At 36.4% G+C, this 27,679-nt stretch overlaps 2 protein-coding genes across 5 annotated transcripts in view; both read left to right on the top strand.

The window, feature by feature from the left end:
• The window catches only part of DHX40 (DEAH-box helicase 40), a 35,874-nt gene extending 17,765 nt beyond the window's left edge, over window positions 1-18,109 (top strand). Inside the window, exons 11-18 of the mRNA XM_033090843.1 lie at window positions 2,848-2,928; window positions 3,571-3,728; window positions 11,409-11,523; window positions 12,038-12,146; window positions 12,603-12,697; window positions 15,242-15,311; window positions 15,579-15,807; window positions 16,825-18,109. Coding sequence (XP_032946734.1) covers window positions 2,848-2,928; window positions 3,571-3,728; window positions 11,409-11,523; window positions 12,038-12,146; window positions 12,603-12,697; window positions 15,242-15,311; window positions 15,579-15,807; window positions 16,825-16,964 — 997 coding nt within the window. The 3' untranslated portion in view covers window positions 16,965-18,109. The remainder of the gene's footprint in view (window positions 1-2,847; window positions 2,929-3,570; window positions 3,729-11,408; window positions 11,524-12,037; window positions 12,147-12,602; window positions 12,698-15,241; window positions 15,312-15,578; window positions 15,808-16,824) is intronic.
• An 8,289-nt stretch (window positions 18,110-26,398) lies between these two features.
• CLTC (clathrin heavy chain) overlaps window positions 26,399-27,679 on the top strand; it is a 64,359-nt gene continuing 63,078 nt past the window's right edge. For 3 of the 4 annotated variants that reach the window (XM_033089106.1, XM_033089107.1, XM_033089105.1), the window contains exon 1: window positions 26,418-26,672. In XM_033089106.1, the coding sequence (XP_032944997.1) occupies window positions 26,631-26,672 (42 nt within the window). In that variant the 5' untranslated portion in view covers window positions 26,418-26,630. Of the gene's footprint in view, window positions 26,673-27,679 lie in introns of all 4 variants that reach the window. The other variant, XM_033089109.1, reaches the window with a different exon arrangement.

Below are 27,679 nucleotides of genomic sequence, written 5' to 3'. Positions count from 1 at the left end.
TGTAATACATGAAATTCTAATTATAAATGATACCAATGAGAAAGCAGAGGCATTTAAAGAAATCTAAATGGCCAAACAACTTGCAGATGAACCCAGATTTAAATGTAATATTCACTAAGGATAGCAGAACAGCATATGACCAAGAATAAATATATATTAGAAAAACCTATGTTAGAAAAATAGGAACAATAATTACTTAATATCATCTGTACTGAGTTATTTTTCCATCTTAAGTTTTAAGACTTAGAATATACTAAAAGTCCCCAAAGTAGAAGAAAGAAAAAAAAGACTTCGGTCCCTTTCTTTTTAAGATGTTTGTAGAATAAGGTGAGATAGAACCAGTATTTGGAGTAGATGGTATACTATTCAAGGATGACAGAAAGAAAATGGAGCTTTTTAGTTATTTTGCTTCCCCTTTCTCTTCCATCACAAATGATTTTAAAACCGGAAAGATAAGAACAAGTCTAGATAAGAAGGAATTGATGATGAAGATGGATTAGAAAATAATAAGAGAAAACCTAACGACCATAAATGAGTCTGTCTTGAGGATTTAACCATTATTTTCATGGTACTAAAAAAATTTGCATGTTAGAGGTATTGTGGGTCGTCCATGAGAAATTATGTAGAAAATGGTGAGAAATGCAAATGCCTTGATTTTTCCATTTAAGAAAAGGGCAGATTCTGGAAACAACTGCCCAGAAAGCTTGACATTGATTCTTAGAAGACTCTAGCATAGTTTATTGGAAAATGGTTTAAGAGAATTTCATGGTGATTTATAATAATCAGTGTGAATCAAAATGGTTCACAATGAATGTGTCATTATAAACCACTTCCTTTTCAGTTTGAAGACAGGACCATCTACACAATGCGTACATTAAAAGAATTTGTTGAATAATACCCTGATGTCTCTTGTTTTGAACACAATATTTAACAAGATCACATCTGACATCTTTGTGAATAAGGAGGTGACAGTACTGCTGAATAGTATATATTTGCCAAATAGCCAAATCCAGAAAGTATTGATTAATTGCTTAGTGTAGCCGAGATGGAGGTTTTACTGGTAGTATGCTGAACTTTTCTCTTTCCTAATAAGCATTTTGAATGAAAATATTAAAAATATTGAAGCCCTGATTATCAGATTTCTGGAAAAATGTCTGGATATCTCATTGGTAGATGATTAAAACCAAGATCTAAAATGATCTCAACAGGCCAGAACCTTGGGCAAAAATTAACAAGGTAAAGATCTGAAAGGATACATTTCGTATTCTGTGTTTTGGTTGCACATTAAGAAATTCATTTGAAAAATATCTGAAATTATCAGATTACCACAAACTTAATATGAGTTTGCAATTATTATTCTGTTTGAAAAACGATTTAAGAAATCCCACTGGCATAGACTTTGGTTATATTAATAGACAGCAATGTCCAGATGACTGGGAATGATAGCATCCCTGTTCTGTGTTGGTCACTACATTTGGAGTTCAGTTTTGGATATTACTATGTTTTATGAGCAGTTTGACACTAGAGTTTTTCTAAAAGATAATAATTAGGTATGGTAGGTCATTTAGAGACCAAATAATGCAAGGAGTGCTTGGCAGATTGGGAATTGGTATAATCAAGGGAGAAAAATAATTGTAGTTTTCACATACCTGAAAGGGCTCTTACATAGAAGAGGAAGCTGACTAGTTTGGTATTGCTGTAGGGCAGGGGTCACAAACTATGATTCAGGGTCACTGACCATTTTTGTAAATAAAACTTTATTGGAACATAGCCATGCCCATTCATGTGTGGCTGCTTTCGCTATAACAGCAGAGTTGAGTAATTGTGACAGAGACCATATGGTCTGCAAAACCAAAGTATTTGCTCTCTGGCCTTTTACAGAAAGTGTTTTCCAACTCTTGCTCTAGAAGAGACCAGGACTTATTGGTACAAGTTGTAGGAAAGCTGACTGGAACAGTCTGTGAGGTTTTTGTTTATTTGTTTTTAAATAGAGCTGTTAATCTTGGATTGGACTTTTTAAAAATAAGATATTGGATCTTTTGTCCTTTGTTGGACCTTTTTCAAGGTACACAATTGGAGCAGATGATTTATCATTGCAAAGACCTATGGTGGAAAAAATAATACAGTGCAGAAAATATTAATTGTTCTTGTGTAAAAGTGTGTGTGTGTGTATATGTATTCATGCTTGGTTATATGCTGCTCCGTTACTCTTTAAGAATAGCTTTTATTGTCCTATGTTCATTAATGGTATTGCGGTTATGTAAGAGAATGCCCTTATTTTCAGGGGATTCATGCTGAAGTATTTTGGGGTTGAATTAGCATTATATTTTCAACTTGCCTTCAGGTAGTTCAGGAGAAAATAAGTACATATACATACATACATAAAGCAAATATGGTAAAATTAATTGAATATACTTACCGTTTTATCAGAAGCTATTTTGAAGTACTGTTAAGTAATTTGTAATTTTTGACCACTTGCAATTAATTTTTCTCCACTGTTTTATAAAATTGTAATAAAAATTGTGGACTACAGAACAGAGTAGAGGTGACACTGGCTATGAAGAATGGGGCAGGGTTAAGGTAAGTAAACAGGAATGATGAAAGTATTCCAGCTAAGGGAGAGCCAAAAGAATTGCTTCTTGAATTAATAGAAGAGTATAATTCAGAAAAAATTATTTCCTCCTTTGCTGAATGCTGATCATGATCATAGAATGCTTAAAAAGAAACGAAACAAAAACAAAACTAGAAAAATAGGACAAGTAAAACTTTTTAAAGAAATTTTCAAGTCTGTATAAAATTTACCATATTCAAGGAATGGAAACTCATTTTATATCTCATTTAACACAGGTTTCCCTATTTGGATCCACCTAATGAGAGACTTATTTTGGAAGCTCTTAAGCAACTTTACCAGTGTGATGCTATTGACAGGTAAAAACAAACAAATAAAAACCCCCAAAACCTGACCACAGCAGATGTTAATCTCTTTTTAAAATGGGTTCTTAATACTTTCATGTATAAGTAGAAAATGATTTCTTTGAATTGAAAGGATTGTTTTAGCTGAAATTAGAAGTTGTCTTCAGTCTTTCTTCACCTCGATTCTAAATTTAAAAATTATACCGTAAAACTATTTTCGTTTGATATTGGTGTTATTTGACAAGTAATTTCTGAGTACCGTTTCAGTGCCAGGCGTTATGCTGGTGCATCAAAATGATAGAACCAGAATCCTTGTCTCTCATGATTGTGTAATGGGGAAAGATCTAGTAATTATCATTCTCTCATTTCTTCAAGGACACTCTGTTTCTATAACATTTTGTGTCTTTTATTATACTATTTTATTCTGCATCATTGTTTAGTTTTTTTTTGAATGTATTGGCTCTTAACAGCAGGGAATTAATCATCTTTATATTCCTCTTATCAATGACCACAGTGTATCATGTTTCCTATATTGAATTGAATTTCTGGAGGTGATTTAAGGTAATCTAAATTATGTCTGATTTATTATGAATGATGAACATTTCATTTGTACTCTCCTAAGATAGAAAGACTTAAGAACTTTTTCTTTCTATTAAGGAGTGGCCATGTGACCAGACTGGGTTTGTCTATGGTGGAATTCCCTCTCCCTCCACATCTGACATGTGCAGTAATAAAGGCTGCTTCTCTGGACTGTGAAGATCTATTACTTCCAATAGCAGCAATGTTGTCTGTGGAAAATGTCTTCATTAGACCTGGTAAGAAGCTTATTGATGAGCTTTATTTTTTAATTAATAGACTTTATTTTCTAAAGCAGTTTTAGGTTTATAGAAAAATTGAAGGAAAGTACAGACACGCACTGTTTCCCCTAGTATTAATATCTTTTTTTAGCATGGTATATTTTTTACAATTGATGAACCAATATTGATACATTATTAATTAAAGGGATCACTGTTTGTGTTGTATATTCTACGGGTTTTAACAAATCTGTAATGACACATATCCATCATGACAATATTATACAGAATAGCACTGCCCTAAAGATACCCTGTGCTCCACCTGTTTATCTCTACATCCCTTCCCCATACCCCTAGCAGACATTGATCTTTTTACTGTTTCCACAGTTTTGCCTTTTTACTGTTTCCACAGTTTTGCCTTTTCCAAAATTCCATATAGTCGGAATCATACAGTAGGTAGCCTTTTCAGATTGGCTTCTTTAACTTAGCAATGTACATTTTAGTTTCCTCCATGTGTTTTTGTGGCATGATAGCTTTTTTTTTTAATTGCTCAATAATATTCCATTGGTTTGGAATTTATCCATTCACCTATTGAAGGACATCTTGGTTGCTTTCAAGTTTTGACAATTATGAATAAAGCTGCTGTAAACATCTATGTGCAGGTTTTTGTGTGGACATGGGTTTTCAGCTCTGCTGAATCGTATGATAGGAATATGTTTCGATTTGTAAGAAACTGCCAAACTGTCTTCCAAACCTTCCAAAGGTCTGCAGCATTTTGCATTCCTACCAACAAGGAGTCTGAGAATTCCTGTTGCTCCACATCCTCACTAGCACTTGGTATTGTCAGTGTTTTGGATTTTGGCCATTCTAATAGGTAATGTAGTGGTATCTCGTTGTTTTAATTTGCAGTTCCCTGATGACATACGATGTTAACCTTATTTTCATATGCTTATTTGCCATTTGTACATCTTTGGTGTCTGTTCAGGTCTTTTTAAATTGGGTTATTTGTTTTCTTACTGTTGAGATTTTTTTGTGTATTTTGGATAATAGTCTTTTATCAGATATGTCTTTTGCAAATATTTTCTCCCAGTCTATGGCTTGTCTTCCCATTCTCTTTACATTGTCTTTTGCAGAGCAAAAGTTTTTAATTTTTTTTTTAAAGATTTTATTGGGGAAGGGGAACAGGACTTTATTGGGGAACAGTGTGTACTTCCAGACTTTTTTCCAAGTCAAGTTATTGTCCTTTCAATCTTAGTTGTGGAGGGTGCCGTTCAGCTTCAAGTTGTTGTCCTTTCAGTCTTAGTTGTGGAGGGCGCAGCTCAACTCCCGGTCCAGTTGCTATTGCTAGTTGCAGGGTTGCAGGAGGCGCAGCCCACCATCCCTTGCGGGAGTCGAACTGGCAACCTAGTGGTTGAGAGGACGTGCTTCAACTAACTGAGCCATCCGGGAGCTCAGCGGCAGCTCAGCTCAAGGTGCTGTGTTTAATCTTAGTTGTAGGGGGCAGAGCCCACCATCCCTTGCGGGACTCGAGGAATTGAACTGGCAACCTTGTGGTTGTGAGCCCACTGGCCTATGTGGGAATTGAACAGGCAGCCTTCGGAGTTAGGAGCACGGAACTCCAACTGCCTGAGCCACTGAACTTCTTAATTTTAATGAAGTCAGCTTATCAATTATTTCTTTCATCGGTCATGCCCTTTGTGTTTTATCTGAAAAGTCATCACCATACCCAAGGTCATCTAGATTTTCTCCTATGTTATCTTCTAGGAGTTGGATGTCCATTTGTTCCGGTCCATTTGTTCCTTTGTCAAAGATCATTTACCTGTGTTTTTGTAGGTCTGTTCTGGGCCCTGTATTCTCTTTGATTGGTCTATTTTTCAATTCTTCTGTCTGTACCGCACTGTCTTGATTATTGGAGCTTTTTAGTAGCTTTTGAAGTTGGGTTGGGTCAGGTCTTCGACTTTGCTCTTTCCCTTCAACACTGATTTGGTTATTCTGGATCTTTTCCCTTTCTATATAAACTTTAGAACAGTTTGTGGATATCCACAAAATAACTTTCTGGGACTTTACTTGGAATATCGTTGAATCTATAGATCAAGTTGGAAAGAACTGACATCTTGCCAGTATTGAATCTTCCTATCCATGTACACAGAGTATCTCTCCAGTTATGTAGCTCTTCAGTATTTCACTGAGCATTTTTTGATTATTATATACCTAGTCCTGTGGGACATGAAACTGAGGACAAACAGGTTTTACATTTCGTTATCCTTTAACCTAGTTGTTTGAAATAGGGAGTATATAATGTTCTTAGCTGAGAGTTAATTTCCTTTCACTGGTAAGGAAAGATAGTATGGTGAACCTTTGCCCTGTTATAGTACATTAGTAATATATTAACCTTTTTTTAAGAATCAAAAGAAATGGTGGTTTGGCCCTTGTCCCCTTAGAGAATTTGAGGTTTCCATATCTTTAAACTTCTGCTTCTTTCCTTTCTTGGTGTGTCAGTATGGGACACAACTTAGTTTGTCACATGTCAGCTTTGCTTTCTTCTAGTTGGGGGGTGGGGGGTCCACAGTTTTTCATCTGTAAAACCAGTGAGTTGGATTAAGGTGATCCAATTCTAATAGTCTTATAAGACCAGAAAAAGGAAATGTTTTTCTTTGTTGGAATATTTAAATAGATGAAACCAGTCTGGTGTTAGCCTCTTTTTTTTGGGGGGGTCACATTTTATAGAAACACAATTTCAAACTTACAGAGTTGTTGAAAGGACAGTAAAGGAACTCCTTTATACCTTTTATCTAGTTTCAGCAGTTTTTAATACTTCAGCAGTTTTAAGTACTTGCTTATTTATTCTCTCTCTCTCTCTCTTTATATATATATATATATATATATATGTATAATTATATGTGTACATATATACATGTATATTTATAAAAATACATTTTCTTTTTCTGAATCATTTTAGAATAAATTGGAAACATTGTGCTCCTTTACCACAAAATATTTACATGCATATTTACTAAGAAAAAGGGGAATCTCTTATTTAATCATAGTACATGTATCAAAATTAGGAAAATTTAACATTGATGTAATACTATTACCTAGTCCAGAGTTTGTGTTGAAGTTGTCCATTGTCCCTAGAACATACGAAAGTTTCAGATTTGCTAAGCTATACCACTGTGAAAGGCAACCTGTTATAACTAGAGTTCAATATTTGTTGCATTTTTTTTAAAGTGAAATTTACATGTAGCAAAATGTAAGTCTTAGGTATATGATTCAATTAATTTTGTGAAATACATGCACCCATAACCCAAACCCCTGTCAAGGTATATACAGTCTTTGTATTCCGTGCTTTGATTTGATGAGAAATTTTAAGTCTTGTCTTTGTGAAGCACTTGATTTCAGAGATGTTAATGAATATGAAACATGAATTACCCCCAAAGCACTAAGGTAGCTCAGAGATTTATCAGTGTTTCTAGATTCCACACAGCAAAAATATAACTATAAATAAAGCAGTAGCCTTTTCTATTGTTATGTTAGTTTCAGGATTGGGTTTATTTTGCTTAGACCTAGGCCTCTTTTTAAAAAAATAGATAATATGTGTGTTGTTATTGTCCAATATATTACATTTCTATGTTATAGGACCAACAGTACAATTTTATAGATAATGTTTCATGTCATTTCTTTTTAAATCACATAAGGGAATATAATAAAAAATCATATACTCTTTTTTATTTTCATATATATTTACTTTTATTAGTACTGTTTTTTTAGTGTCACTCAAATTACCATCTGGTGTCACTTCCTTTCAGTCTGAATAATTTCCTTTATTATTTCTTACAAGGCAGGTATGCGAGCGAAAAGTTCTCTCAGGTTTTGTTATATGGGAATGTCTTTGTTTTACCTTCATTTTGAAATATAGTTTTGCCAGATATAGGATTCTTAGTTGACAGTCGTTTTCTTTCAGCGCTATGAATATATCATCCCTTAATCTCCTGGCTGCTATCATTTCTATTGAGAAGTCAGTTGTTAATTTTATTGGAGTTCTATTGTGAAAATATCATTATTCTTTTGCTGCTTTTAGTAGTTTGGCTATTATATATCTGTGGCTCTCTTAGGTTTTATCTTACTTGGAGTTCATTAAACTCTTTGAATGTGTAGATTTTTTGTTTTAATTAAATTGTGGAATCTTTCAGCTGTTATTTCCTCAAAAAGTTTTCTGCCCTTCTCTGCTGTCCTTTTGGCACTCCCTGTGCTTAATGGTGCCCCACATTTCTCTGAGACTGCTCATTTTTCATTTTGTTACCTCTTCTGTTCTTTGGATTGCACAATCTCCCTTGATCTATATTTTGATGATTCGGTCTTCTGCCTGTCCAAATCTACAGTTGAGCCACACCGAGTGAAGTTTTCATTTTGTTTATTGTACATTTCAACTCTAACAGCCAGCCACTGATTGGTTGGAGGTTGTACCTCGACCTCTTAAGCCAGTGATGTTTTTACCCTTTACTATTGGATCAGTGTTGTGTGGTTTGAAGACAGTTTTCACGGTTCATGGAATTTATGAGTTTGTCCTGTCTTCAGCCAAAAACCAGAGACTCAGATGTTCCCTTTCCTTTTGCTCCTCCAAAAGTACAACCTTGGGCATCTGCACAGTCTTCCAGAACATTGGACAACTATAGCTTTAGCAGGTTTCTCTGATCTGTTAAATTTTTGGCTGCTCTGCCACGTTTTGTACCATACCAAACTGTTAAGTCTCCACTAATTGCTCTGTTGTTTTTGACAATGCCCTAGGGCATAAATTGCTCCATAGTCTGATCCAAATGAAGTTGAGCACCTTTGCAGGGGCAAACTATTGCCAGTCTTTGACAGTGTGTGTCCCACCCTGCTCTGGGAAGAATCCCTGTGCTATGGAGCATTAACTGGGGCTTGATTGGGAACCTGCTCTTCAGTGGCTGCCCCTCTTGGCTCCTCCCCATAGAGCAGAAGCTTGAGGTGGGAGGTGGTGGGAACTTGAGCTCCCACCTCTGACTAGTATGTATCTTCCTCAGCACAAAGCTTGGCAAGATGGGCTCTGTGGATATTCACTGTCTGCCAGAAAAATAATATCTGAATAGCTCTAGGAAACTGGTAGTAGTGGGAGCTTCTCCTCAGCTGCTGAACTCACTGGAAACAGCTCTTCTACAATAGAGCTGTAAAGAAATGGAGGGCTGCACTGTCCTTAACTGTTCCCCCATTCATTTAGCTGCTCAGCCTTGCTCCTCCCTACACAGTAGGAACTGTGGGTGAAAAAAAGGGTGCCATTCTCAGGCTGCCAAGCCCTCTGGAATAATCGTTCTTCACACAAGCTTTGGGGGGATGAGTGTCATTCCTATTTGAATGCAATGCTTCCTACTGTTCTTAGGGAATTCCATAGATTCAGTCACTCTCCAGAGACCTTGAATGACTATCTTTGATACTTTGACTAGTTTAATAGATGTCTCTCTGAGAGAGAGGTTCTGCCTACCTCTTCATACCACCATTCCCAATATATGTATATAGTTAAAAATTCAAACACAACAAAAATTAAATTATAGTCTTTATAGGTTAAGCGGTCTCTTCTGGCTTGGGTTTTAGTCATTATAGATCACCTAACTTAGTTTACTATATACTTATTTACTAGCTAGTTTACTATATACTAGCCGGGTAAAACTGGCTAGTATTCTCAGATATAACATTGAATCTCGATTTTAAACATCAAAATGATGATCTTGTCAACATTTTTAGTAACCTCTTTGGCTGTAGTAAACTGTGTGCACAACGTCTGTTATTATAGATGTAGCTTTAGAAGTCAGACAGTGAAGTGAGGGCTGTTAAATATTTTTTAAGCGGTGAAGAACATTGCCTTAAAGTAGAAAAAATTTAAAATAACAACATTAGATTGGTTTTAAAGTTTTTCTTTTAATTATTTTAACTGTGATATTTTTAGAAATAAAGGGTACTTTATTGGTATGTGACACGTATAGCCTTATTCGGCCACTTCAGTTCTGAGGACCATTATTGAAACTCTGTGTAAGGTTTGTTTTCTGATTGATTATTATATAAAGAAATATTGAATTATTTTCCCAAAGGGAGTGATATAGCCTTGTTTTGCTGCTTTAGCTTTTTATTTATAGTTTTTGCCTCAGTAGCATCTACCTATTTGCATGATGTAAAACTGAATAGAATTTTATCTGGGCAAAGATAATAAGTTAAAGAAAATGCCAAGTCTACCGGGAAAGTAATTAGAGATGGATAGTCAAACTACTGTTGGGTCAGAGGATAAACTTGCTGAGATTGTAGGAACTGTGTATGATTTGAACTTCAATATTACTTTAGTCTCTCTCCTTTTGTCTCTAGCAGCTTCCTTCAGTGTTACCCAGGTAACATAGGTAGAAACTACTTAAAGTCTGGGATGGAAGTCTTTATATCTTTATGAGTATTTTTTAAAAATCAGATTGCTTTCTTCCTAATACCAGGAACTGTTGCTTTACAGATTCCCATTGTAGTTTATATAAATACTGCTCCCTGAAATCAGGCAACGTGATACCTCTGCTAAATCTAGCTGTGATGGGTATACTGAATGAATAGGAATTGTGGTATGATGTGGTACAATGAAGCAAGAAGCCCTAGGAAATTTTGAAAAATGGGACTGAAAGATTAGCCTGGGTAAAGTGTTACGTGGTGAACTTGGGCAGTCCTGAGTGGAATTGGGTCAAAGTCAGTAACAGATCATCTCAAAAAGAAAATGTTGAGCAAAAGACACCAGACAAATAAAGTGCATTTATACAAAGTTTAGAAACAGGCAAAACCCTTCTTTGGGGTTAGAAGTCATGAAATAGTTGCCCTTGTGGAGGTTAGTTATTGGAAGGAGAGCAAAAAGAGGGCTTCTGGAATGTTGATAATACTCTATTTGTTGATCTGCATGTTGGGTACATTAGTATGGTATGTTTATTGAGCTGTACAGTGATGACCTGTGTAGTTTTCTGTATGCATGTTATATACTTCAATATAAAGTTAAAAAAGAAAACTAAAAAGTTCATAGTAGTTCAGTTCTGCCTATATGGCTGTCCTAATTGCCCATAATTAGGAATTGGATAAATAGGGACTTGGTTAAATTGTGTTATGTTCCTTATACCCCTGGGGAATACGATGTAGCTATTTTGAGAAGGAATAATTCTGTATGTACTGACATGAAGCTGTTATTAAGTGAATAAAGGAAGTTTCAGAACACATATCCCATTTATGTAAAAATAAATCACGATATACATATGCTTATTATATACATAGGAAATATCTTGAAGGACACACACTAACCAGTGGTTAGCCTTGAGGATCGGTTTATGGGTAATGTGACAAAGTGGAGAACATTGAACTTTGACACAATTTTTAAACATGTAAGCTGGGTTACTCTTATGATAAAAATGAATTTAAAAAATTCCAAATACTATTTTAAAGGCAAATGGATTGGGAGAAATAATGTTACTATTCTGGTAAAATCTCAGGAAGTGTCATTAAAAGAAGAAAAAGAAATTACGGGAGGAATTAGAGTCCCCCCGAGAAGAGTGAATATACTTGCACTTTATTCCACCCCAGAGGGTTAGACAGATTTTAATGAGCTTGAATAAACAAAGTGAATGTAAACACTTGATGTAAAGAAGAACTAAATTGCCTCTCCAATTGTCATTTTAGTTGATCCAGAGTACCAGAAGGAGGCAGAACAGAGACATAGAGAACTGGCAGCTAAAGCTGGAGGATTTAACGACTTTGCAACTTTAGCTGTCATCTTTGAACAGTGCAAATCTAGGTATGTGAGTTCTATGTACTGGAAATTGTCAATTTGAAATATAGTTCCAATCTGTACTTACTACTATCATAGGTGACTGTAGAAAATTCGGTTCAGTGAGGATGATATTGACCTCAAGGTATTTTTATGAACATTAGTGAGATTTATCTATGTCAGGTGACTGTTAACTCAGTAGGCATTTATTATATAATATTAGTTCTCTTCTCTCCCTAAACCTTTCCAGAAAAATGACCTTATGGAATTTTGGTTCTATATAAGTAGCTCAGATGAGAAAATGATTGGATATTTGTTAAATCATGTGATTAAAGAGATACCCATTTGCAAATTATTTTTTAATTCACTCAGCATTAATTTGTTTTTTCAAATTCTTTAAAGTGCTTTTTTCAGTAATTGGACAGTTCTCATAAAAGGGCTGACAATTGCTTATGGGTTTCTAGTTTTGTAATAGAAATGAGATTGTTAGACTTTCACTTAAAGAAGATATTTTTGAGATACCAGTACTTTTGTCTTACAGTGGAGCTCCAGCTTCGTGGTGCCAAAAACATTGGATTCATTGGAGGTGCTTATTTTCTGCATTTCGTGTTGAAGCTCAACTTCGAGAACTAATCAGGAAGCTTAAACAGGTGATTGTTATAATGGCTTTTTTCTTGAGTAGCATTTTGGCAAGACCCACTGAGTACCAAAATCATATAAATTATGAGATGTTCCAGTTTGGCTTGTAGGAACAGGCATCATTCCTAACCCTGTGTGAGCACCAAGCATTGTAATCTCTTATCTTTGTAGGAGGTTCTTTTCCTGGCTTTGGGCAGTTTCCTCACATTGCTATGCTGATCAATACTCACCTTTTATTTCTCAGAGATCACTAACCCTTATTGCGTGATATACAGTATTTTGGAAATCATTACTTCATACGTTTTGTCCATTTTTTGGTTGTTTCAAGCAGAAGGGTAAGTCTGGTCCCTCTTACTCCATATTGGCCAGAAACAGAATCTTTAGAAATACTGATTTTTCAAAAGAAAAGATTATTTTAAATTGTTCTGTGAGATTTACCACCACATATATATATATTCTTTCAATAGCAAAGTGATTTCCCAAGAGAGACTTTTGAAGGCCCTAAACATGAAGTACTACGAAGATGTCTCTGTGCAGGTTATTTCAAAAATGTAGCCCGAAGGTAAGCAATATTAGTGTGACTACATTATTGAACTATTTAATATTAAAGATTGACGGTTTGATTTAAGCTCTGTGATTATGATGACATCAGCTACGGTGAACCTTTTCATAACTTGTGCAGGGGGAGCTGCAGCGATTCAGAGTGGGATGTTGGAGTTCAAGTGGGGCGACGGGGGCGTCTGTAGGACAGCTGTCCAGCACGGGGTATCAGTGCCTACGTTGAATTACAAGGTTTCTTGTAAAGGGATGGCTCTGTGGAGTATGAAAGCCAGACAGGTTGAGGTGGCATCCCTGAGGAAGGGAAAGTTGGTATGGGGTATCAGAGCTTGAGCAGGATGGGGAAAGCATTCACATGGGAATTGTTCAGTGCTTAGTGTCCGAGTTTGAGTGTAGTGAGAGAAGGCATCTTTGTAGGGAAAGGGGTAACAGTGGTGGTGATGGGAGATTCGTTAGATACAGAGGAACAGATCACATAATTAAATACATTAAAGATAATGGCGCAGAGAGTTAGAAATATGGAAAAGGAGACAACGAGAAGGAACTTTGTAGTCCTGGAATGGAATTTCAGGGTATCATTATGAACGTATGTTTTTTTAATATAGTTGGATGGATAGTTAGATATGAGAATAAAAATAGATATTACTGTGTGTATATATAACATATATGTGTGTCTATAAATATTTATATACACATATACCCTAGCTCTAAAATGAACTGGGAGCAATGACACCATTATAGCAATGAATATACTTAGTACCCAGATCTTGACTTGGAAAAACCATCTGCCACATAAAGGACTCAGGGCTCTTTGGAGAAATAGGACTGGGAAAGAACAAGATGAGCCCAGAACATCTTACTTTGCCTGCAAGCAAAGAAGTGATCAGTGAAGTTTGAGGCCGTGTCAAGTACACGATCAGTCAGTCCTGTACTGATCAAATATGGAAAATTTTGAGCATCAAAATAAATAATGATAGTAAGGGATTATACAATCCATTGCATAAAATGTGAAATCCTGGGTCTGTAATCATAAATTAATAAATGAGTAAATTAAAAGTTTAATGACAAATGGAATTATTTACATAGTTGAGCATCTCTCCACAAAATTCTTATTAATTACAAGGGAAAAAGTAACTTTTCAGTGGAGAAGCCTGGCAGATGCTTCTCCACTGAATCCAGCAATCAAAGTGAACATTATCAGTTATGAAACAAATCAAAATCGTGTTCTTCCTGATAGGATATAATGAAAACACAGCATCACTTCTGTGATATTCCTGCCAAAGATGCATAACCTGAATCTAATCATCCTAAAACAGACAAACTCACATTGAGAGACATACTACAATATCACTTAACCTTTAAAGGTGTCAAGATAATGAAGGTCAATGAAAAACTGGGGGAGTATTCCAGAATGAAGGAGACTAAGAGGACATGAAAAGTAAAGGCAATACATGATTCTGAATTGGATCCTTTTGCTATAAAGGATATTAAGACATTTGGTAGAATTTCAGTGGAGTCTGAAGAAATGTTAGTCATGTATCGTGTTAATTCCCTAGTTTTGTTGGTTGTATCATGGTTATGTATGTAAATGTCCTTTATTATAGGAAATGCACACCCAGGTATTTGGGGGTGATAAGGCATAGGTTGGGAATTAACTCTCAAATGGTTCAAGTAAATATTTTTATACTATACAAATACCGGGGATGCCAAAAAAATGTATACACGTGACTTGAATTTGTCTTTTGTTATCGGTATATATTGAGTACAATTTCAATACAGTTTTTTCCTTTCTTAAAATGTGTATACATTTTTTTGGCACCCTCTGTATATACTGTACAGATATATAAAAAAATAATTATAATGCAGTCTGATCTGGGTTATAATAGGAATATATATAAGTTCTATAGGAAATCAGTTGTGATGATTGAACAAGGGTTATTTTTTTGACAAGTTTTTGGAATAACATTTATGTAGGGAAGTATAGAAGAGGATACGAATTTGATATGAAGACCATGAATTAGAAAAAGGATAGATGAGATGTTGTAATTGTCAGATTTTAGAATGGTGAAACTCATACCTTGAAAAAGAGATGTAACATAATATAATATAAAGAATACTATGTTTAAGTTAGAAGACTTATGTTTGGAACTTGCTTTCACCAAACATTAGCTCTGTGACCTTGAGAAGGCTAGCTAATTTTTTTGAATCTCAGTTTTGATCATAAAGTGCCTGGCTCTCAAAACTTACAGGTTCTTTTGAGCCTTTATTATAAAAACATTTTGGAAACTCTAAAACACAAAGACAATATTATTGTTAATATTACTACTTATTAACCAAAAATATTTATACTTAACTGAAATGACTGTTTGTTTAAGTTGTATCATTAATTTTAGATGAATTGGCAGAGAAATTATAGTGACAATTGAATAAACCTGTTTATAGTGTTTTTTGTAACAGAACATATTATAATAGTTCATTGTTTGACTTAGTGCTTTACTTGTTTGTTTTACAGTATTGTCTTTATCCTTTGGTTTTTTTTTGTTTTTAGATCTGTTGGGAGAACGTTTTGCACAATGGATGGGCGTGGAAGCCCAGTTCACATTCATCCTTCCTCAGCAGTAAGTACCTTATTTTTAATAAGGAGAAGAACTTTGTAAAGGTATAGGAATAAGTAATATGTAAATGTCTTCTATTTTTCACTTTGAGGTTAAGTTTAGCATACGTCTATATTACATAAAACTGAAAAGGTGTTGAATAGGCCCATACCTCCTGTTTGAAGAATACAGGGATTAATTCAGGAGTTTGGGCTATTAGTATTTGATTGATCTAATGTGGAATAAGGCAGTTTATTGAGTTATCATCCTCAAATTAATTCTTTTATATAGCTTCATGAACAGGAAACCAAACTTGAATGGATAATTTTTCATGAGGTATTGGTTACCACCAAAGTCTACGCAAGAATTGTGTGTCCAATCCGTTATGAGTGGGTGAGAGATTTGTTACCCAAGTTGCATGAATTTAATGCACATGATTTGAGCAGTGTGGCCCGACGTGAAGCAAGAGAAGATGCAAGAAGGAGATGGACAAATAAGGAAAATGTAAAACATCTAAAGGGTGAGTGTATCACTTGTTCTAGTGATATAAGTCCAGAGAACACAAATGTCCAAATTCTCATATAATTACAGAAATATTGTTACACGGCTTAGATTCTGGCTCTGTCTACTCAGAAAGGAAAGAGTTGTCATGAGTCTCAGACTTAGTTATTTTGACTTCCTTCTTTCCTTTCAGTTAATCTTGTTTTTCTTAACCCTTCTATCCAAAAACATTATTAACAACAGTATGTACTGAGGTTTTACCATTTGCTAAAAGCTTGTATTACCCCCATTGAATTTTCACAATAACCCTATGACATAAGTACGTATCTCCACTTACAGAGGAAGTATTTAGCAGTGTGTAATAATTTGCTGAACATCCCATAGCTAATAATTAGTGCGTCTGGATTCTGAATCCAAGAAACCTGATTCTTTGTCCTGTACTCTTTCTTAACTATTACGCCATAGTGCTTCCCAGTATACTTTACTATTTTTATTTGGTTTATAAAATTTTGTGAATTGTTACTTCAGAAGATCTTTTATTTTCCATAAAATGTTAGGTCCCTAGTTGGGAGGCTGAAACAGTTGTGCTACTGATCTAGGACACAAAACTTATTTCTCAGCTCACACTTGTTTCTTACTTGAGAAATAAGGAAACTTATTTCTCAGTAAAGCTTTCAGAGGCTGATTGATGGAGCAAATTATATTATCCTTACTTGATATCCCTGAGAAATAGAATGGTGGGAAATTTTGCTCAAGATCATGGAACAGTCATTTTAGAAACATTAGACTTGTGTTTTGTTGCAGGGTGTAACTGCACTACATGCTTGAATAGGGTCAATTTGTCTGACTCCTTAGGACTCAGAAAACTGACCATTTTTTAACCATAGAATACATCATTTTTTTTGAAAGGACAGAATTTAATTTTCTTTTTTCTCTATAACATTAAAAATCTGGGCATCTTTTTCTCTTTAACTTAAATTTCTAGTACTGAATCTCAAAACTAAAGTTTTACTGAATTAATTTGTAATGTTTTCAGATGGAATATCAAAAGAAGTCCTAAAGAAAATGCAAAGAAGAAATGATGATAAATCCATATCAGATGCACGTGCTCGTTTCCTTGAGAGAAAGCAGCAGAGGTCCCAGGATCACAGTGACACACTGAAGGAAACAGGCTAAGCAGTTAACCCTCCAATTCAGGAAGTAGGAAAAGCAGCCAGGAAGTGTGCTTCTACTTTGCCATTTATGTCAGCACTACCAAGAGGGAAGTGGTCAGCAGCTGTCATTAGCATACGAGCTAAAAGTAAATCAAAGCTCGTCAATGCTAATAAATGGAATTTTCAAAGGAAAGATTGGATTGCCATAGTCGTAGGTAATATTGTATGAAACCAATGAAAGACAGGACATGTGACATTTTTTCCTCACTTCAATTTTGCTGGCCTTAACTGGTTTCAAATGCTGTCGTTGAGATATTTTCAAAGGACATTGAATTGTATGTAATCAACGTGTATTCCATTTGCATTGACGCATTAAAAATTATTTTCCTTAAATCTCTTTAAGGCCTTCTTGTTGCTGTTAGAATAGTATTATATCAGGTTATCAGGTATGTGACCATTTCCTTCAGAAGGCTGAACATAAGAGGTTGTTACTCAGCAATACTTAGATGTCTAACTGTTTAATTGCTAAAGAGCTTTATAGATATTTAGAGAAAAGAGTTAATCAATTAGTAAATAAGAAAATTGCCTATGGCAAGATTCTTTGTTGAATTAATATTAATCCTTAAATTGATTTTTCTGGGATTATACAAATTCCTTTTTATATAAAAGTATATTGTTTAAAACAGTAGCTATAGCCATTAACCAAAGGACAGATGATATATATATATGTTCTTTTTTTAGCTGTCCCTGCATACTTGTATCAGCACCATGTATGTAGGTATGACAGAGTTTCAAACAGCCCCTCCACCTGGCATACTCTCTTGCCTCCAGCTGCTTGGGTAGGACCACTTAAACATCTACTATGCCAATCTTGAGATGGGATTTTCAAAGCAGCCAACACTACATCCCCAGTGTCTCAAACTGGAACCTTGAGGCTAATTAGCATCACACTCAGGCCACATTCGACACTTGCCCACTCTGTTGTTTACTGCCTTGTATTCTAGTTATTTGTGTACTTGTCTCCCCCACTAGATTATACGCTCCTTGTGGGCAGGGACGATGTCTTTTTCATCTTTGTATCTTTCATGGCACCTAGCACAGTGCTTTGCACATAGTAGTCACTCAATGTTTGTTAAATAAAGCTATTAGTGTCATTAAAATTCAAAAGGCAGTAGAATGTGTGTTTTTAGATTTTTATTTTTTTTTTTGGTAAAAACTAATAATCTAATGTTTTTATAGGTGACTAATACTTTTGCAGTTATTTCCTTTGGCAGCTAAATAGTTTTCTGTTCAATATTAGAAACTTGAAGCCTTTATTGAAAAATCACATGTGGACCATGTGTTTGTTCTTGAAGTAAGGTGAGTGGTGATGGTTTCTGTGAACATTCCCAGAATTGTTAATTTGCTCATTTTAATCTTCAGTGTTCCAGACACTGTTTCAGCACATTAGTCCTATCAGTTTCTCTTCTCAGGTATATGTATCTTTGCATTTCCTTAGATGTGGATTCTTGGAATGAAAGCTCTTTTATTTCAGTAAATATTTATTAAGCACACGACCTGAATCTATAGTCCATACTCAAATTTCATTAATTCTCCCAATAATGTCCTTAGTAATTTCCCCTGTTCAGGATCCAGTTAAGAATTATGTATAATTTTTAATCTGGAAAAAGTCCTTAGTCTGTCTTTCACATTTAACATTTTTGAATAATATTTTAAAATAATACAGGCTAGTTATTTTATAGAATGTCCTAAGTTTGGGTTTCTCTGATGTTTACTCATGGTTATGCATTTTTGACTGGAATACTGCATAAGTGATAACAGTGTCTTTCTCAAGACATCAAATTTGGAGGCACGTGGTATTTGCCCCTTATTGATGATATTAATTTTGATTAGTTGGTTACAGTGTTTTTTTTATTTCTTCAATTTAGTTACTCTTATAAGTAATTTGGGGGAGGGATACTTTGAGATTATGTGAAGTAGCCTATTCCTCATAAATTACCACCCTGTGGGTTTTCATGAACTGATGATTCTTGCCTGAATGAATTTTATTCATATGGTTGCAAAATGGTGATTTTTTTTTCTAATTCTTTCCTATATTTATTTGTTGGCATTATATTATAAGGAAGAGCTTTCCTTGAAGAAGAATTTCCTATAATCAGATGGGTGCTAGGAACTGCATAGATCAAGACAGAATTAGAAAGCAGGGGGTATCTGAGATAGGTGGCAAACTGTCCAGTTTATTTGGTGCATAGAGTATATATAGGAGAGTAATAGGCTGAAAATGTTGGTTGAGGACAGATTATGGAAGGTTTTGAAAGGCACATTATGGAATTTGGGTATGTTCTGTGCTATATGTAAATATATTGGAGGGGAATGGATGACATCATTACAGCTTTAAGGTAATTGTGAAAATGGTGTCAATAAGAGGAATTTATTTCCATTGAGAGGGCTGTGAGAAGTAGTATGAATGGAATAATACTGGATCTAGTTAAGATGGAAGAGCTTTGGAGGAAAAGTGGTGGTTATAAAGTTTGTTCTTAAAAGAATGAGGATTACATTCTGAAAGTACACACTGTTCCCCCAATAAAGGCCTTGTGAAAATGGTGTCGATAAGAGGAATTTCCCAATGAAATCTTTAAAAAAAAAAAAAAAAGAATGAGGATTCACCTTCAAATTACTCAATGAAACAAAACAAAAAGAAACAAATGAAGACAAATGTTATCATAGAATATTGGGCAAAGGACCTGATCAGTCACTTCATAAAGAGGAAACATAAATGGTCAATAAAGAAGATACTGAATCTTCCTAGTAATTAGGAAAATACAGTTGAAAATAACAGTGAGATGCCATCAGGTTGGCAACAATTCTCTTCCATCAGATTGGCAATAATGAATATGTCTGAAAAGTATTGACATAGAATAAATTGTTCTTATTTTAGAGAACATTTTGGCACTGTCTAGTGAAGTTGAAGGTGTGTATAACCTGTGGCCCAGCAAGCTCACAGAACTCTGAGATTATATAAAATACTCTGTTTCTTATAAAATGTGACTCCCATAGATTTAGTATCAGTTGATTTATGTTAAATACATTAAAATCTTTAAAATAAAGCATTCATAAAAATGTTATATATTCCATTGTTTCTATAGTAAAACATTGAAAATATACATATAGCTATCAATAGGGAAGTGGTTGAATAAATTGTGGTATGTTTTTATGGTCAAATTCTTTACAGCACTGAAAGTGATATTTGAGACTCCTGATACCTATTCCCAAACGGCTTCGCAGAACAGATAAACCAGTTTACATTCCTAACAGCAATGTAGTAAAGTGCCTGTCTTACTGCAGCTTTATAGTCTCAAAAATATTATGTTAACTAAAGACCAAAAAAGGTGCCTCATTATTTTGTTAATTTACATATTTAGATATTCCACCATTTTTCCTTATGTTTAAATTGTCTACAAGAAATAAAATTAACTCATTTGACTTTGATAAGGCCAGACAGTAAATATTTTAGACTTTTGGGTCATAGTCTCTATTGCAACTACTCTATTGTAGTATAAAAGCAGCCATAGATAATACATAAACAAATGCGTATGTCTGTATTCTAATAAAACTTTATTTATGGACAATGAAATTTCAATTTTATATAATTTTCATGTCAGGAAATATTCTTTTGATTACATTTTTTTAACCACGTGCATTCTAATCCAGGGTAGCAACTTTTCATATACCTAATTAAAATTATTTTATTTGAAAGAAAAAAATCTTAATTTCATGAAATACCCGATTTTCCTGGTTTTCGCCTTTTCTTCATAGCAGAACTGATGGGATTGAGCATGTCAGGAATCAATAATTTAAAATTTTAATCTTTATTCTCCCAAAGATTTTTAAAATACCTATTGCTTGTTAGCTGTTCCTTTAACCTTAAAATATGAATACAAAACTCTCTTGTGAAGCTATAGAAGATTTTTCAAAGAATCACATATTCAGATAAAATCTCTGTATGTTTCTTAACCTAATACTGCTTGGTGCTCAGCTGAAACATAGGAAATGAGATCAGTCAACCCAAAATATAGCCTACCACCCAGTTTGGTGCTTTTTGTATATGGTGGTATTTAGAAATGATTGTTGTGCCAACTCTGGGTGTGATTATTAACAACATAAGTTAGCCAAGCCTTCGAAATAAATAGGTGGTGCAGTCAATAAATGCTATAATAGCTTGAGAAGTAGGGTAAATAGATTTTAAACTCAGTTTTTTAGGGAAAGTAGGACTTGGACTACAAGAAAAAAGACAGGATTTGTGTGGTTGGGGAAAGGAGTGAGAGTTAAATAATGGAAAGATTATCAGTATCACCTTGAGAGGGGCTTTTTTGAAGTGTTTTGCAGTTTCTAGTCTATAATTTGGATTAACACTTAGTAGGTCAAATGAAGAATAAGTTGAGTGCCACTCATTTTGCAGATAGTTAAATTTGAAAGTCATCTTGGACTGGGGTTTTCCTTTTAAAAAGTGCAACATTTATAGACTGCCATTGCATGCCAGCTCACTATCCCAATAGTTCCTTTTCAAGAAATGGAATTTTAAAATTATTATTATTTTTTATTGGGGAACAATGGGAAACAGTTTTTTTTTCCAGGACCCATCAGCTCCAAGTTAAATCACTGTTTTCAATCTAGTTGTGGAGGGCACAGTTCAGCTCCAAGTCAAGTTGTTGTTTTCACTCTAGTTGAGGGTGAAAATTCCCATGTGGGAATTGAACCAGTAAGCTGGGTGTTAGGAGCACTGCGCTCTAACCAACTGAGCCAACCCGCCACCCCAGAAATGGAATTTTTAAGGCCTCCTCAGGCAGGGGGCATGTAATCAACTGATCTAATAGTTAGCTATAACTGATCTAATGGTTAGCTAGATAATCTGAAAATATAGAGATGATAAAGGGTTGTCTTTATCAGATTTTTATTTTCACCCTGTAGAAAGCTGTATATTGGTACATCTAACCTGAAGAGACCTTTTCATTTTTCATGCCTTTTAGTGCTAACAGGGTTGGTTCAAAGAAGAAAAATAAAATTTAAATCAATAACCATGAGGTAGGTTCATATGAATACTACATATTTTTCATTACTGGAGTGTAATGAATAGTAGTTGTATGATTGTATACATTAAACTCACAATTATTTGGAATATGAGCAACCAGGAAAAGAAAATAACCCGGTTTTGGGTTTATTTTACATGATCCTCTTTTATCAGTCATGACATGTTACTAAGGCAATTTTTAAAAAGTCATTTCTAGTGTGTTCTAAATTTGGTACATACTCGGACCAGGCAACATTTGCAGGAGTATTGTACAAAAACATCACAGTGATGAACCTGAGGCCTTTTTAAGTTTCATAATTGCTTTCCCTACATAAAACGTTTTTTTTTTGAAAAGCCTTTTCAAAAGATTTTAACATTATTTTTCATTTTTTTGTACTGAAAAGTATTTGTTGACCATGTAAATTCAATTTTACACTTCCTTGAAACTTTGCTATTATTCAGTTAGTGAAAACTTTACCAAATCTCAGTCCTTAGCCATTCTGTTCTGAAGTAGAGTTTACTACCATAACAAGGCCACATATGTGTACATTGCCACTGATGGGAGTACCTACCCCTGGAGTGTGACAGAATTTTAAGATTACTGAGAGAACACGTTTGTGGGTCATGCCTTATTTTGAATTGGAGACAGTAATAACTCTAGAAAGTGAAAAGACAGTTCCACATGTTTAGAAAGGAGGAAAAAAATAGCCCTTAACAATCATTCCCACGCCTTGAGCCTCATTGCCCTTCATTCTATAGATCCTCTCAAGCTTCTTGTGACTTGTTTTTGGTTGTAAAAGAGATGTTGTGATGTGGCATTTGATCCCCTATTGATCAGCAGGGTTATAACTTCTGGGTTTTCTGTCCACAATGCTCTATCACTATATTTGAACCAACCTTCCTGAGATGACTTTGTAAGGTAGTGTTATTATAAGCTTTATTCCTCTGCTGGCCTCTGATTTAACCTTTAGAAAACATGCGAGGGGCCTGTGTAATATGAATAGATTCCAGACCGTATTCCCACAGGACTAGTCTTGGCTATCCTGACATGGAATAAAGATTCACTATAGATCTTATTGCCATCTTTGAAGCATTATAAACTTGTCTATGTAAATTAGGTTTAGGGCAAGCCTGAGTGAATGATACTGAGTATCCGAGTTAAGTTCGAGAACATTTCATTCTAAAAAAGGCCACAAAATTTTTTTTCTTTTTGTGTCCTTTTGGGTGAGCGTTGCCTATAATCAGTGCCTTATACAGGGCTAAAATAAAGCGAGCACTGTATGTTGACTGATACCTGAGCCACTTACTGTGCGTTTGATGTACTGCCCTTGATTTAATCCTGCTGGGATTCGTATCAGTGGCCCTAGAGGGCTGAGATGTTTCAAAGCTGCGGTTTAAATGGCAAAACCACTTATCTTACTTGGGTAATGCTAAAGTATATCCTGTTTGGTTTTGCTAAAATCTGAATTTTAAATATTTGGTACTGGTGGATTAGGTTTAAAGTTCTGCTTTAAAATTAATCTCTTAATGTTTGAGGAATGCCTTTACGTTGTGGTTTTTGCAATGCAACTAGCTCACACTGTTTTTAAAAGGTCAAGTTAAACAGCAGGGACCTTAATTCAGGGACTGCTTGAAGATGAATAATACAGAGGAACTTTCGACAATGATAAGTTTTTCTGAGGTGTCATTCTCATGTGAGGTTAACCTGTATTATAGTTATCGGCATAAAACATAAAAAAGGTTTTGAGAAATTGGCACGCCTTAAAATAGATGAACAATGCAGTTTTTGCTAATGGTGCTTGCTGTGACTCAGAGCAAGGATATTCTGCTAAAAAAATAGCTTCAAATTGAAAGAACTTGGACCATTTTTTAAACATGGCTACCTTACCTAAACCATTTTCTGAAACCAAAGGATGATGATACATTTATAGTAGTACTCTTATTAAAAGACTTTGTCATACTTAGGGGGGAAAAACCCCCAGCATTTGTTTTCTGGTTTATTAGGCTATTTATTTTCTTCTCTAACTTAATATGGTACCTGAAAACAAAGCCCTTCAGTTACTGCTCAGGTAACTGTTCATAGTGACTCAGCCTTTGGGGCTTCTAAACCAAGGATTGACAATCTTTTTTTCCCTGCCTCTGCATCTTTAGCGACAACAGCATACTACCATACAAAGCTCTTATTACCTCAGCCAAAATTACTGATTTTTAAAATGCAATTTTGGTTTTTCAATTTTTTACCATCTGGACCATTTTTTTCTCTTGAAAAATTTTGGATTTTTTGATTTGAAGTATACAGTGTTCAAAATGAGCGGGTATATTGTAATCTATTTTTATTCTCCCTAAATGATTTCTGAGAACTATGCATTCACTAGATTTCTGTGTGTGATGACACAGCAGTCACTTTAACACAACCTCAGTGCACTTTTGGTTAGATATTGCCCACCAAATATCCAAGCTAAAATCAATTCCTTTGGGGATTCTAAATGTAGTTAAAATTACACAGGTCTGTACGAAAACACAAGTTATTAATAAATTTCAGTGGCTTGTTCATGATATAATTTGTATCCCAGATTATAATTGGAAACGTTTCTTAAGCTATAGCTTTTACTGGAATAAAACAATAAGTCCTATAGATTTTTAATTTAGAATTTGTCTATTTCCAGAAAGGATTGAAAGTAGCTATTATACTGGTATTAGGAAGGTCATTTACAATGTTGCAGAATACAGAACATCTTCAAGTATTTGGCTTAACAAAATGAAATTTTGCCAAGCATAAATATTTACTCTTATGACATGGTGGCAAGGCTTTTCTTTGCAGAACGTTCTCTGCTGTTTCTTACCTGCCAAAGATTCTTCCCTCATCCTCAGTATGTGACATATATTTTGGAAAAAACAAAGCAATTTAAATGATGAAGCAAACTTCTCTAGGCAAAACTGCTTAACACACAAAATCATTGCATACTTAATAGTGTTCTACGTTTTTAACTGGGAAGGGCACTAAAAATCACTGTATACTTGAGTATTTCCTCAAGATCTTTCTGGAAAAATAATCACATCTCTTATCAAGATGAAAGGCACGGAACTAAATTTTTTTTTGTCATTGTATTTGTGCTAGTATGAAATATTACAGCTTACAATTTAGCAATAAAGTACTGGGAAGGTTATTAATCGTTAATTAATACCATAGATACATTAATGCTGTTAGAAAGACATGACACTCCTGCTTTGAAGCGCTTACATTTCCAAACAGTGCTAATTTATAAGCAATGTGGAGGTGGCCCTGCCAATAGTTAGTTAATCCCTTTCTCCAAGAGTGTTCATTAGCCACACCGAGGAAGAACCTTAAGGTTTTACAAACCACCCTTAACCTAATTATCTAAATCTTCCGAGTCTCGTGATTTGATGTGGCCAAAAGATTCCTGCTACAATTTTGGTCCAGTTCTTCCGCGTATTTATGATACTCAAACCCTTTAACACCAAAAAATGTATTACTAAGCTAGGCCGATATGCATGTCCGCCAAAATGTCCGCAGAAACGTTAAAAGCTATCACAAGGCCAGTTTGAGATACCTCAGAAATGGCCTTCACTGTCCTTCGAGCCACTTTTTAAAGTAACATCCGAAGAGACTGCTAGCTCTTAGTTAAGAATCCAAGCGTGTCTCTCCAACCGTCAGAAGGGTGTGCATAGGGCAGGGAGGATTTTAAACCCCATTTCACTCCCCCGTCCCTGAGATGTAAGAAAACACCCACTATATGAAACTAGGCGGGGGAGAACTGCAGCCAGCTGCCAAAAAAGCGCTCTGCAGGGAGGTCGTTTCCCTGAGTCACGGAGAGGGCGGGAGGCTGGGCCCATCTGCCCACTCCACGTTCTCTTCGTAAGGGATTCAGTTTAAATAGGCAGGACCCACAGGGAACGGGAGCAGCACCACCATTCCTCAAGGCGGTCCAACAGCCACCGCATTCCCAGGAGACTCCACATTTCTCTAGAACTCGTTCTGCATTCTGGCAGCAATCAGCCAACCCATCCTGACCAGCATCACGTGCACCCGGAAGTACGTGGGTGGGACCTAAAGCGCCCACGGAAATGACGTCGGTCGCCCCTAGTCGCATGATGTGGCAAAATGCAAAAAAAAAAAAAAAAGAAAAAAAAGAAAGGAGGGAGGGAAAAGCCGGAGGCTGGGGAAAGTGATGAGTCCAAAAAAGTAGTCCCTTCGCTTCCTCCAATTCCCCTCATGTGTCAGCAGTAAGCGAGTCCCACAGCGCATTGCGTCCAGAATTCCTGCGCCCGCAGCACCGCGGCGCTCCGTGGAGGGGTACATAAGACGGAGGGGGTGAGGTGACTTGGGCGGAGTTCTGTCGCCGGGATCCCTCCGCAGGGCTCAGCCGTTTCCGGAGTCTGCGCTGCGCCCGGTTCCGCCATTGCGGCTCTCCCGGACCCTGGAGCCTCCGCCCCCGACCCGAGCTCTTTCGTCTGCCTGCCAGTTTCCTGCGTCCCCGGAGAGTATCCTGCTGAGCCCAGCCTACCCCCTCCCTTTTCTCCTCCTCTCCCTTGGAGAGTCCGGGCAGCCACTGCCCCGCAGCCCCAGTGACAGGAGGAGACCATACCCCCGACAGCGCCATGGCCCAGATTCTGCCAATTCGTTTTCAGGAGCATCTTCAGGTGCGACTGGGCCCTGGCTGGTCAGGGCTGTGGAGAGGGTGGTAAGGAGGAGAAAGCTGGAGTCTAGGCCAAGCAAAAAGCTGAATCGGAGGTGGGGGTGGGGGTTGTCGGTGTCCGGGGTAGATGGAGGATGGGGGCGCTATTTTGGAAAGCTTAAAGGGTTAAGTGATGTGGGGTTTGGATGGAAAGGACGAGAGTCGGGGTGCAAAGTGCCGCGAGGCCTGTCGTGGGTTCGAGGGCCTTTCTGTCTTCGCTTCCTGGATGGCAAGAACTGCGCATACTAACTCCACCCCTCTCCCCGTTTTATTCAGTTCATTCATTTGGATAGGTTGGAGCGGGGGGAATTCTCCGTGTTTCTTCCGGAGCAAGGGTTTCATCGCCTAGGTCAGTGCAGGGCTGTCACCTCCCATTGCTCTTTTTCCCCCAACGTGTCTGCACCCAGGAGTTGTAGGGCGGGTGGGTTGGGGAGGAGCAATCTTTTTCTTCCTTCCTTTTGCGGCTCTCATCTGGGAAAGGCACCTTCCCCTGGGGGTGGGGGGAACGGCGGTGGTTTGCCTCTTGCCATCCCCGAGGCAGTAGGAACAGAAGGTCACTGAAGGAACTGGAGGATAGAATGGAGGAACGTATTTCTCAGGGCGGTGTCAATCTGAGTGCGTGGGGTCAAGGTCCCTAGGGGAACTCGCCTTTTTTCCCCTCTCTCTTGAGTCCTGGGCATGGAATGGCCCTCAATCCCCTCTTTGGTTCTGGAAGGTAGGAAGGGTTATGGAGAGGTTATCTTGGGGTCTGCTGGAGTGTAGCAGGTAGTTGTGGGCGTGAGTACCTCCCTCAGGTTTGCTGGAATCAAATCAAGCCCTGAGGATAAAGCACACCTGCTCTGAGATATGCAAGGTTTTGGGCCTGTAATTGGCTTCCTTTTCGTAGGTTCTAGAATTCTTCCCCATGGTGCGTTATCCTGTAGACAACATACTGTCTTATCTGGCAACATGCCCAGGGAGGGCCCAGGCAGG

Source organism: Rhinolophus ferrumequinum, chromosome 21, assembly GCF_004115265.2.
Source record: "Rhinolophus ferrumequinum isolate MPI-CBG mRhiFer1 chromosome 21, mRhiFer1_v1.p, whole genome shotgun sequence".
NCBI classification, from domain to species: domain Eukaryota; kingdom Metazoa; phylum Chordata; class Mammalia; order Chiroptera; family Rhinolophidae; genus Rhinolophus; species Rhinolophus ferrumequinum.
This window is presented reverse-complemented; position numbering and strand designations above follow the sequence as displayed.